General features: G+C 42.1%; 1 protein-coding gene across 2 annotated transcripts in view; it reads right to left on the bottom strand.

Moving 5' to 3' along the window:
• Nucleotides 1–13,125, bottom strand: part of ARHGEF25 (Rho guanine nucleotide exchange factor 25) — a 266,626-nt gene that overhangs the window by 196,508 nt on the left and 56,993 nt on the right. For both annotated transcript variants that reach the window (XM_075265638.1, XM_075265637.1), the window contains exon 2: nt 9,203–9,446. In XM_075265638.1, coding sequence (XP_075121739.1) covers nt 9,203–9,446 — 244 coding nt within the window. The remainder of the gene's footprint in view (nt 1–9,202; nt 9,447–13,125) is intronic.

A 13,125-nucleotide genomic window follows, 5' to 3' on the forward strand; every position in this document is an offset into this window, starting at 1 on the left:
CTTAAAATGCCAGTAGGCCTAAAATAGAAGATGATACGCCCTTATATCATAATGTTCAGAAATCTGTGTGTGAGAGTTCAAGCCCAGGATCACCTCCAGGAGACTTAAACATTTCACGAAGCGCTCATTCCTCAAGGACACTGGGAAGTACTGCCAATAATAGACAACATGATGGCATCGCATGGTGATACAATGGAAACCATGACAGTATGATGACTCAGTTGTATGATAACAGTTTTTCAGTGGTTGTCATACCCAGTGCTTTCACAACAAACATACACACGTAATGTGAAGCTCCTGGACTCTAATACAAAATCTGTAACGTGTCCCATTTATAATAATGGCGTGTTTTATATGGCAGGGGGGCCTGGGTGTATTGTGATACCTCTGCACCATTTTAAGGCCCAGTTCACATCTGCATTTGGTATTCCAAAGCGGACTCCCTGAACAGAAACCTATACTAATTAAAAAGCGATTAGCTAAGAAACCACATAGACTATAATGGGGTCCGTGTGGTTTCCGCTTGGTGTCTGCACTTTTCTCTCTGCATGTTTCGTGCGGAAACCAAGCAGAAACCACACGCACCCCATTATAGTCTATGAGGTCCGTGTGTTTTCCCTGGTAACCGCTTTTCTATGTGTGTAGGTTACTGTTCTGGGGGTCTCCAAGCGGACTCCTCGAACAGATCCCAAACGCAGATGTGAACTGGGGTAACCCTTACATGACGCATACATTTTTAATTTTTGTGTTTTCATGTTTTACTCCCTGTGTTCCAAAAGCCATGAATTTCTAGTTTTTCTGTTTATGTAGTCATATGATGAAGGAAGTTGTACTTCAAAATGGTGCCATGTATTATTCTGTATAATGTACTGGGAAATTTAAAAAAAATTCAGTATGAGGTGGAATTGAAAAGAAAAAATGGAGTACCGCCATTTTCTTAAGGGTCTATTTTTAAAGCTCCCACTGTGCAGTAAAAATGCTATGTTAGCTTTATTCTTCGGGTCAGTACGATCACGGTGATACCTAAGTTATATAGTTTTATTCATGTTTTAATAACTACAAAAATTCAATGTATAGAAGAAAAACATTTTTTTTGAATCACCATATTCTGTCACCTGTAACTTTGTTGTATTTCAGTGTACAGAGGTTGTAAGGTGTTTTTTTATGTGGGACAATGTGTAATTTTTACTGACACCATGTTGGGGAATGTATGATGTTTTGATCACTTTTTATTCCATTTTTTAGGGAGGCAAATTGGCAATAGCACACAGACCTGGCAGCTAGTGTGTCTGCTCTGCTTCAGAGCAGTCGCCATACTTAATCCTCCCATCACTCTCATCCAAACATTTCCCATATACCCTGCTAGTCTCTACCTTCTTCATGCAGAGGAAATGACCACCCTGCTGATCGCTGGCTGCAGTGGTGATCCACCTTACCTAGTGAGCACCTGAGCTGTCTATTCCTGTGTGTGCCAGAGATTGGTGGCGGACCTGGGATGCATCAGAATGGGATCATTTGGGGATTAGTGATATGAGTAGGATTTCAAAGATGAAGAATGAGTAAGATGCAGCTACAATACATTGAATATGTTATCCAAACATAGAAATGCAAGAAAAATTTGTATCTAATAAAATAATTGATCATGATTGATTGATTGAAATAAGTGATCATAGCAGCAAAGGCAATGATTCATGCAAAAGCTTGTTCTCTCTACTAGGTGAGGAAGGAGAAGTGTAATATTGTCTAGATTAGACACGTAGAGTGAACAGGGACTAGGGTGCAGCTCCACTGTATAACAAGCAAATAATGCAGCTTTCGGTCAGTGAATGATGGAATTGGTCACGGTAGAATTTGGTGCTGATTTTGAGGAGAATCAGTGTCAAATTCTTCCTCGAATCTCCCTCTCATTGAATTCAATAGGAGGCAGAGATCAAAGTCCTGTAGAACACTGAAAAATAAGTGTCCTGCTGGGTGTTGTACTGAAAACAGCATAAGGTCCATTGTTTTACAAGCTAAAATTAAGTTTTTATCAGTTTTATAATGCCCAACCCAGCTGCTACTAAGAGACTGACAGGTATTAGACTGCATCCATTGGAAAGACTACCACGGGAAAGTGCTTGACATAGGACCATTTTCAGTACTGTAGTGTAGAATATGCTGAGACATACCTCATCCATATTACTCCTCGTTCATTACTTGGTGTGGAGGCGTAAACCATCATTTTATTGTAAGAAAGTTTCCATAATCCTTTGCCATTTCGAAAGGACACAAACAGCAATAGGTGGAGAACATACAGTAAAACGTTATACTAACCACAAAAATATGTAGAGCAAAAGTATGGTCAAATTATTTACAATTACTCTAATTCATAAAACCACAAAAAAACATTAAAAAAATCATAAATCTGAACTTTATAGACCCCCATGTACATGCACCCAGTCAAACGCACAAGCAGAATTCATAGTATAACAATACAATTACTGGTAATATACAAAAAATAATAATCAAACAAGTGCTATATAGTGTGAACTTGAGCCGACTTTCATTTCCTAATGTGTATAATTATCCCCTGACCCTGGTCTATAGTCTCTCACTCTGCCAAATTAGTATCCCCGCGCTATGCTGAGGAGGTCCAAAAGACCGAAACAGCGCTGTCCACAACTGGGAATCTGTTCCTTTTGGAATAGAAATACTAATTTGGCAATAAACCCCGCATCATGTCAGTAGGCTTATTAAGGGAGTTATGCATGATGTTAAGGGGGCTGTCTCTAGAGGGCAGCATACAGAGGCATTGTTCTCCTAATTACATCCTGGAGAATAGATTTGCATATTTTTTACCCAGAATCCCTAGCGGAGCAGGAATGACTTGTAAGTCTCCGTACGCCTATGTAGGCACACACTCTCCCTAATGTGTATGATTATCCCCTGACATAAATATTCTTATAATGAGGATTAAGCCGCAAGGTGCGATTCCCATCTGCTTCTTCATACGGCCTTTATCAGTCCTGTTGGTTCTGATTTTTTTTTCTCATATATTAAGTGTATTGTTATTGATACTATGAATTCTGCTCTTGTGTTTGACTCGTTGCATGTACATACAGGTCTATTAAGTTTTATGATTATTTTTTATACTAGCTGGTATACATGTACTAATCATAGCCCTCTACTCCCTGCTGTATATATTTACATACTGCTTTAGTCAGACATGAATCATTTAGTAATTTAGCATTTAGTACTGTTCTCTGTTTTTGATGTCCTGGTAATTTTTGGCTGGTTATAATAACCACCTACAAGCACAATGACATACATAAGGGGTGGGAGTTGGAGAACACTGAGCTCTTAAAAGCAAATCTCTGTATATGTAAACAGAATGATCTCGGAAAGGAGGCGAAAGGGTAAAGCACTCTCAGCAGCAGCAATAAGTAGTATTCACCCGCATGGTCACTGACACTATGTGCTGCTTTCCTCTCTGTCATGTAGCGCTCACACTATCCCATGTTACAGATTATTACTATGTACAACATAGAAATATCCCAAGGGACAATTATTAGCATATGTCAGTAAGCATAAATATAGGACCGGGAGGACCTGGCTACAGTGTTACATCTAGATAGAATTCACAAGCATGCTTGTCATCTGGCTGCTACCCTTCCCTGTTATCTGCGGCTGTTACATAGTGTTAATTGGTGCAAATTGATATCAGCAGGCGTACAAATAGTTATGAATGCACAGTGTTAATGTAAAACCTCTGTCGTACAACCATGCCCTTTAATCAGATTTCAGGAACATTTTGCAGTTTAGTATGTGTGGGTGTGTGCATGTGTGCAAAGATACATCAAAGTGCACATTTAATAAACTACCTACAGGGTACATGGGTACAATTTATACCTCCTGATATGTCTGGTGTAGTAATACTTGTATTCCCAACAAAATAATCATTCTGGGACATCTTTTACTTATAATTTTGTGTTGTCTAGAGGCAGACACCGATAGCTATATACACTGTATAGTGGTTGGGTGCTGTAACTGCAGCTCAGCTCCCATTGATATCAATGCTGCAGTAATGGTGTCAGTTACTATAAAGTTTATGGATCTATCTGCTTATATCTCTGTGTGTATCATAGTACGAGCATTGCAGACCTGATCCATGTAGGGACCAGATGTCAGCACCCAATTATTCAGATGTTTATGGCCTTAAAAAAAATCCCAGAAAGCCCCTTTAATTCGTGAGATGACAATCATGTATTTAATAACAAACTTTTGTGGCTATTTTGCAGCTTAAAGTAATAAACCAGATCAGAGTTTAAATGGTCATAAATTGGTAACATACGGTACTCTGTACATGTACTCTGAGGCTCTGTGTGTTGCCATATTTTTGACCATATGTTATCATACAGTACCAGTTATGCATACTTTTGTACCAGCTATGTATGGTGTTCCAGGTGGGAATCATAAGAGCTCTAATATATTTCCTGTTTAGAACCTTTTCCAATGGCAAAAGAAGCCGAATATAGGAGCTGCCGGAGATGTCCAGGAGTACAATGAATATATATTTTACTATGCTCTCCCTCCTGATCTATTAGCCTTCTCAGGCAGTAATACATGTGTACAGTGTATACATGTCAAGACGATGTCAATATATTGTCAATAAAGAATGTCTTCATTGCATTTTTGGTTTTAGGACATCTCATGTTAGCAGCAACCATATCCAGCTTCCTGTGTTGCTGGGAATATTGGAAGTTTTATTGTGAATCCATCTTCCACCTACAAAACAGGAACAGTAGATGACCATATTACCAAGACCAAGAAATCTATGGAGAGGGGAGGGGGAGGAAGAGACCGTTCATTGATTTATTGTTTTATTCTTTGTAGTTATAGAGTTTTAGCTTGAAACATAGCAATGTTAAAAGAGCTCCCCGACTCACTGTGTAGCAAAGTTTAGAAGCTGAGACTATTTGTGAGCACCTCCCCTCTTCATAGATTCCTATGTAAAAAGTAGCTCAGTCTGATAACTAAAAAAAGTAACCAGTTCCTTTGATATTATATTTTACACATTTCCTTATATTCACATGTACATTTTGTACATATTTAGTTAGTTTATAATTGTAGGTACTCCTTAATTCCTGAATATTGACTGGTATAGTGGCTAAAGAGGGTACAACAACACATTAAAGCCTATGGTTTTGGAATGGGATGTCCAACAAGCTCATATACACTTTAATTGATGTCCTGATACTTTGTAGCCATATGTTTTATGTAGCCGTTAATACATTTTTTAATTTTGGTTACCTTATGAAGAATGATATTCACTATGATGCATATTCCATATACTTGTATGTATGCGAACTAGACCATCACCTATATAAGTGATTGACTTCCGTCCAGGGTACCTTGAGCTGCCACCAGTCCTATTGGGAATAATTTACCACAGCACAGTAGATCTTGACACAGCTGTGAACATAAATCCTATTCAAGCCAATGAGCATGACATCCGGAACAGCTTGTTATGAGCTCTGAAACCTTTGTGTGTTGCTCCCTGTGTTGTGTTTGTATTGCACTGTCTGCAGGAACACCACGGATGTGTGTCAATACACAGGAGAAAATGATGTTTGTCCCTTAACAGGTATTTCATTCAGTAACAAAACACCATTTATCTGCCAATTATTGACATGAGTAATATGGTATTACTGTCTTGAGAGGACTTAAGAAATAGCACATACCTATCAAGACATCAATGACAAGCAATTTATATTGGCAGACTGACTGCAGAGGAAATCATGATTCACTGCCATCTGAATATTACTGGAAAGACCCACATCATCACCCACATCATCCGAATCCTTTGGTAATCGCGGATTAAGATTTGATCTATGACAATTGTATATTCTCTACCCAAGAGAGCTGAAAATCCAGCGAGAAAACTTATTATGGGAGGATAGCTGCTGTATTTCCCCTGTAGCAATAGGCGATAACAATGGAAATCCTTGCTATCAGGGAGATTTATTCTAATGTATTTAGTCACAGAATAAATAGCATGATGTAATACAGAAAGGCTAAATAATCCTTAAAGCCAAGGGCATATAAGGCGATGCCTACATGTACTATGGAAGAAGGAACCACCATGGCCCCTCTCATTCCTAATGGGCAATGCACAGGACTTCCTTTCTCCGTAGAAACTGCAGTTATTATACAATACACGTGTAAAGAATACACGTGTAAAAATAAGAGTCCCATTGACTTCAATGACATTTTTTTACACGTGTGAAAAAATGCGTCAAAAAAACGCGTCACATTTATTGGCGCGTTTTTTTACACGTGTAAAAAATGTCATAGAAGTCTTATTTTTACACGTGTATTCTTTACACGTGTATTGTGGCAAAATGAGTGCGCGTTTACTCCGTGTGAATGGACCCTTATTTGGATGCGGCTTACCTTAAAGAGGACCTTTCCTCGCGCGTGTGGTTTTAAATACCGCTGGAAAGCCAACAGTGTGCTGAATTCAGTGCACCGTCAGCATTGATGGTATGTGCCCGAGTGCAGGATATATCAATCCCATTAATTTTGGCAGCAATATTCCTTCACCGTCAGAAAGGTGGACCTTGCTGCTCGGAGCTTTCACTGGGCTGTAACCCCCCCCCGACTGTACTCTAACACAGCCTTGCACAGTCAGAGGGGGAACACTGACACTAGGCAGTAAGTTCCGCCCTTCTGACCGTGGAGAGATATCAGTGCCATAAGTCACTAACAGCACCAATATCTCCTGCACCCAGGCACACATTGGGAAAGCTGATAGTGCACTGTCACAGTGCACAATTCAGTGCTGCATTTCCCACGTTTGGAAAGGTAGCTAAAAATAAGCATAGCAAAAAAGTGTTTTTCATTGAGTTTTTGCTGTGCGTTTCTGTGCATTCTTTCTTCCCCTATTAGGGCCCCTTCACACTACGGATACGCTGACTGATTCTGAACGTTAAAACTCGGTCAGAATCAGCGCGTATAAAGCAGATCCCATTCATTTCAATGGGAGCCGGCATACGAGCGCTCCCCATTGAAATGAATGGGCTGCTTTTTACTCTACGAGCGCTCCCATTGAAGTGAATGGGAAGCGCTCACGTGTACGGCTCACCGTGTGAAGGGGTCCAGTGCTCGGCTCAGTCCGAGCCATACACGCGAGCGCGAGCGCTTCCTATTCACTTCAATGGGAGAGCTCACCGAGTAAAAAGCAGCCCATTCATTTCAATGGGGAGCGCTCGTATGCCAGCTCCCATTGAAATGAATGGGATCTGCTTTATACACGCTGATTCTGACCGTGTTTTAACGTTCAGAATCAGGCACCGTAGTGTGAAGGGGCCCTTAAATCTATAGGGAAAATGCTTGTGATTCCGCTACTATAATTGACAAGCTGCGTTTTTAAAGAACGTACATGTTGCTGAAATGGCTGCTTTTCTGCATCTCCTTTTCTACAGTGTGTGGATGAGATTAACCAGAATCTCATTCACTATGCTAATACTGTAGTATGCTAGGATTTTTTCTGCTGCGTTTCTGCAGAAGTAAAAAACGCAGTGTTTCTGCAACGTGGGGCCTTAACCTGAAATAGTTTTCAATGGGGGGCAGCGATTGAAGCAGGACGCTGAAAAATAGCCATCCAGCATTATCGTGCCGCAGATTCCCGGGGTCATCTGGGGCTGATCAGTAAGTGAAAGCTCTGCCTCGTTTTTCTGCCATGGGGAACAAGAAGGCCAAAAAATTAAGAATTATCTGAGGTGGAAATCTGCATCAATTCCTCTTCATTTTTGGCCATGTAAATGCCCTCTTAAAGTTTTTTGTTGTTATGGATTGTGTTGTCCTTGCCATTGCTGCAAAGATATGCATCAATAGAAAAAATCAGCACACACAGACCTTTCACTAGTCTAGCGCAAGCCAGTTCTATTGTCTTGGGTGTAATAAGCAGCAATTTCACATAAAGTGTTTGAGACGTTTCCCAGAGAAACATCCACTCACAAATACAGTCTCTACGAAAATACAAGACATTTTCACCACTAGGAGGCAGACATGGCCATAGAAGAGAAGCTTAGAGAGAGCTAATTCAGGAAGACTCAGGATATGATCGCAACACAGATGTTACTGCAGATCAAAGCGGTTATTATACAGAACATATAATAATAGCTCATAGATAATAATTATTGTTATTTGTCATTATGCAAATATGTCTTTAAGAAAATGTATTGATAAAGTGCTGAATTTTATGCGTAAATACAAATATAAGCAAATGTACAATATATATCACCACACCTACAGCTACTGAGAAACCCCAGACATTTAACCCCTTCTGTACAGTCTATAAAATGCGTAAAAAGACACAATGTGTGTCTCTGTTATCTTGACATTAAAGAGGTTGTGTAATTTCAGCAAATAAATGTTATTGTTTGTATAATGAAAAGTTACACGATCTTTCAATATATCTTTCTAGATCTTTCTGTATCAATTCCTCAAGGTTTTCTAGATCTCTGCTTGCTGTCAATCATTGATTACTTTCAGTGGATAAAAATCAGTCCATGGTCATGTGATGGACCGTTCATAGTCATGTGATATACAGTCCATGGTCATGGTGCACAGCTTGTTACAGTCACAGCACAGTAATCAGACATCTGTCTTGTAACGAGCTGTGCATCTGTGAGACATCACATGACTATGGACTGTACATCACATGACTATGAACTGTCCATCACATGACCATGGACAGATTTTTATCCACTGAAAGTAAACAATGATTGACAGCATACAGATGTCTAGAAAATCAAGAAGTGTAACCACTGAAACATCTGTCTGGATCTCCTTCATTCGAGTCCCCCATCGGACCTGAATGACAGAGAGACAAGCGCAGATGTGAACCTAGTCTTAATGATTTTTTCTGACAAGGTTGCTTGTGATTTTTGCGATAAACTACAGTGGGAGAAACGCAATTCAAGTGGTGAAGCACATAAATACAGCTGACCAGTTGCCGCAGGTTCTGAGACATTAGTAGTCCCATACAGAGACATAACTTGAAGATCCCTACATATCTTATGGCATCTGGAATAGTGGTATATTTCATGTGACCTTCACATCAAATATATATTAAAATTTACATTCCATGTATGAGATTCCATATTCATATAAACACAACTATATCTACAGTTATATAATTACAATTCACGTAATTTACCTTCCTCAGATTCTGAAAAATGTCGAAAATTTTCGGCAAACCATGCACGGAAGTCTGAAAGTCGTCGAGTCCTTCCAATGCCAGGGCATGTGTTGTCAGAAGGTGATAGGTGACTCGTGACAGATTCTGAGGACTCCACACTGTTTTGATCTACTTCCACATCTGGAGTTCCCGGCTCCTCCACATTTTCCTCATTACTGCTGTGTTCGGGTGCAGAAGAATCATCCGTGCAGTCATCGGAAATCTATGTGCAAAAGGAACAAACAGTGAATATACAGAAGGCTGAGAGGCAAAACATACCCTGTACAAAGTGGAGTTAAAATCCTTTTGTTTATTGAGGAGAATGAACTGATGAATGAGATTTTAGATAAGGGTACAATACAAGACACAGTCCATAGACAAGCATGGCGTCTCTAGGAAATAAAATCAGACCAGTATTTTCTAATCTCGTACAACCTCTTTATACATTTATTACTGGGGTTGAGCCGATCTTGAGATTGTAGGATCATTTTTAAAATCTGATTTCCGATCATTTTCCATTCGAACCCGATCTCAATTCCGATCCTAGTGCAAGTCAATGGGATTTTTTTTAATGATCGAAGATCTGATTTTAAAAACGATCCTATTCACTACACAGCATGGAGTCCAAAAATTGAACGTTTTAATTTTTGGACTCCACGCTGTATAGTGATTAAAAAAAAATCCGCCGGCTACTTAGTCCCCCATGGTGTCCGCTTACCTGCACAGATCCACTGCCACTCCCTGTTCTTCTCGCTCCTCTCTCATTCACATGCCTTCAGAGCGCCGTGTGCACCCCCGCCTCCCTAGGCTAGTGTTAGAGATGCTGGGAGTAGGCAAGGCTTGTTGTGGCTTAGGAGAGTGTGGGCAGGTACAGGGCGGGGAGACGTGAGTGCATTACTCACGTCTCCCCTCCCAGTACCCGCCCACACTCCCCTAAGCTAGAAGCCCCGCCTTCTCCCAGCCTCTCTAACACTAGCCTAGGGAGGCTGGGGCGCACACAGCGCTCTGAAGGCATGTGAATGAGAGAGGAGCGAGAAGAACAGCGAGCGGCAGCGGATCTGTGCAGGTAAGTTGAGCGATTGGGATCAGAATCCCGTTCCTGATCTTTTTTAGGCGGGATCGGAACCCGATCACGATCATGAAATTTACTTGATCGCCGATTGGGATCCGATCTTTTCCGATCCCAATCGCTCAACTCTGTTGATAACGTTGCACAATATTGCATTTGATGGGATGGCAACCACTGAACAGACGCACTTGTAGAACTACAAAATTTTTAAGGAAGTTTTGTGAAATTGTCTAAAAGAAAAACTGCCCATAACAACCAATCACAGCACAGCTTTCATTTTGTATTTTTGCTTCTTTTAGACACATTTTATAGGTCTGACCCTTTGTTCTCTCAAGTCCTAGAAGTATACCCATGCATTATATAAGCTTGTAAACACATGCTTTAGAATAACCGACTGGACATCTTGTGCCTAAGGGTATTTTCCCAAAGGACTGTAATGTTGCACAATTTTCTTGAAGAATTTAGAAGCAGAACACCTGCAATAGTAGTAAATTGGATGAGAATTTTAAGAATTTTCACCAACATCCTACAGAAAGAAATCTGCACAACGTAACTTGTGCTCCAGACTTACAGCTCTACTAGATGGTATCATGTGATTTATCTGTGGGTCACGGCCTGAAATTGTTTGCCCATATCACGAAAAAGTGGGTATGGCATGCCTCCAAGGGGGATGGCTGCAAAAATGGAGGCAATTAGAGATGAGCGAACAGTGTTCTATCGAACACATGTTCGATCGGATATCAGGGTGTTCGCCATGTTCGAATCGAATCGAACACCACGTGGTAAAGTGCGCCAAAATTCGATTCCCCTCCCACCTTCCCTGGCGCCTTTTTTGCACCAATAACAGCGCAGGGGAGGTGGGACAGGAACTACGACACTGGGGGCATTGAAAAAAATTGGAAAAAGTCATTGGCTGCCGAAATCAGGTGACCTCCATTTTAGACGAATAGTGGATTTCAAATCCGGGTCATATGAGAATGTGAACTTTGTGACTATGAGACAGGGATAGCTGTACAGGCAGGGATAGCTAGGGATAACCTTTATTTAGGGGGGAATGTTATTAAAAATAACTTTTTGGGGCTCTATCGGGTGTGTAATTGTGATTTTTGTGAGATAAACTTTTTCCCATAGGGATGCATTGGCCAGCGCTGATTGGCCGAATTCCGTACTCTGGCCAATCAGTGCTGGCCAATGCATTCTATTAGCTTGATGAAGCAGAGTGTGCACAAGGGTTCAAGCGCACCCTCGGCTCTGATGTAGCAGAGCCGAGGCTGCACAAGGGTTCAAGCGCACCCTCGGCTCTGATGTAGGAGAGCCGAGGGTGCACTTGAACCCTTGTGCACCCTCAGCTCTGCTACATCAGAGCCGAGGGTGCGCTTGAACCCTTGTGCACACTCTGCTTCATCAAGCTAATAGAATGCATTGGCCAGCGCTGATTGGCCAATGTATTCTATTAGCCTGATGAAGTAGAGCTGAATGTGTGTGCTAAGCACACACATTCAGCTCTACTTCATCGGGCTAATAGAATGCATTGGCCAGCGCTGATTGGCCAGAGTACGGAACTCGACCAATCAGCGCTGGCTCTGCTGGAGGAGGCGGAGTCTAAGATCGCTCCACACCAGTCTCCATTCAGGTCCGACCTTAGACTCCGCCTCCTCCGGCAGAGCCAGCGCTGATTGGCCGAAGGCTGGCCAATGCATTCCTATGCGAATGCAGAGACTTAGCAGTGCTGAGTCAGTTTTGCTCAACTACACATCTGATGCACACTCGGCACTGCTACATCAGATGTAGCAATCTGATGTAGCAGAGCCGAGGGTGCACTAGAACCCCTGTGCAAACTCAGTTCACGCTAATAGAATGCATTGGCCAGCGCTGATTGGCCAATGCATTCTATTAGCCTGATGAAGTAGAGCTGAATGTGTGTGCTAAGCACACACATTCAGCACTGCTTCATCACGCCAATACAATGCATTAGCCAGTGCTGATTGGCCAGAGTACGGAATTCGGCCAATCAGCGCTGGCTCTGCTGGAGGAGGCGGAGTCTAAGGTCGGACCTGAATGGAGACTGGTGTGGAGCGATCTTAGACTCCGCCTCCTCCAGCAGAGCCAGCGCTGATTGGTCGAGTTCCGTACTCTGGCCAATCAGCGCTGGCCAATGCATTCTATTAGCCCGATGAAGTAGAGCTGAATGTGTGTGCTTAGCACACACATTCAGCTCTACTTCATCAGGCTAATAGAATACATTGGCCAATCAGCGCTGGCCAATGCATTCTATTAGCTTGATGAAGCAGAGTGTGCACAAGGGTTCAAGCGCACCCTCGGCTCTGATGTAGCAGAGCTGAGGGTGCACAAGGGTTCAAGTGCACCCTCGGCTCTCCTACATCAGAGCCGAGGGTGCGCTTGAACCCTTGTGCAGCCTCGGCTCTGCTACATCAGAGCCGAGGGTGCGCTTGAACCCTTGTGCACACTCTGCTTCATCAAGCTAATAGAATGCATTGGCCAGCACTGATTGGCCAGAGTACGGAATTCGGCCAATCAGCGCTGGCCAATGCATTCTATTAGCCCGATGAAGTAGAGCTGAATGTGTGTGCTAAGCACACACATTCAGCACTGCTTCATCACGCCAATACAATGCATTAGCCAGTGCTGATTGGCCAGAGTACGGAATTCGGCCAATCAGCGCTGGCCAATGCATTCTATTAGCCCGATGAAGTAGAGCTGAATGTGTGTGCTAAGCACACACATTCAGCACTGCTTCATCAAGCCAATACAATGCATTAGCCAGTGCTGATTGGCCAGAGTACGGAATTCGGCCAATCAGCGCTGGCTCTGC

The sequence above is a fragment of the Leptodactylus fuscus genome, chromosome 2 (genome assembly GCF_031893055.1).
Source record: "Leptodactylus fuscus isolate aLepFus1 chromosome 2, aLepFus1.hap2, whole genome shotgun sequence".
Taxonomy (NCBI): Eukaryota; Metazoa; Chordata; class Amphibia; order Anura; family Leptodactylidae; genus Leptodactylus; species Leptodactylus fuscus.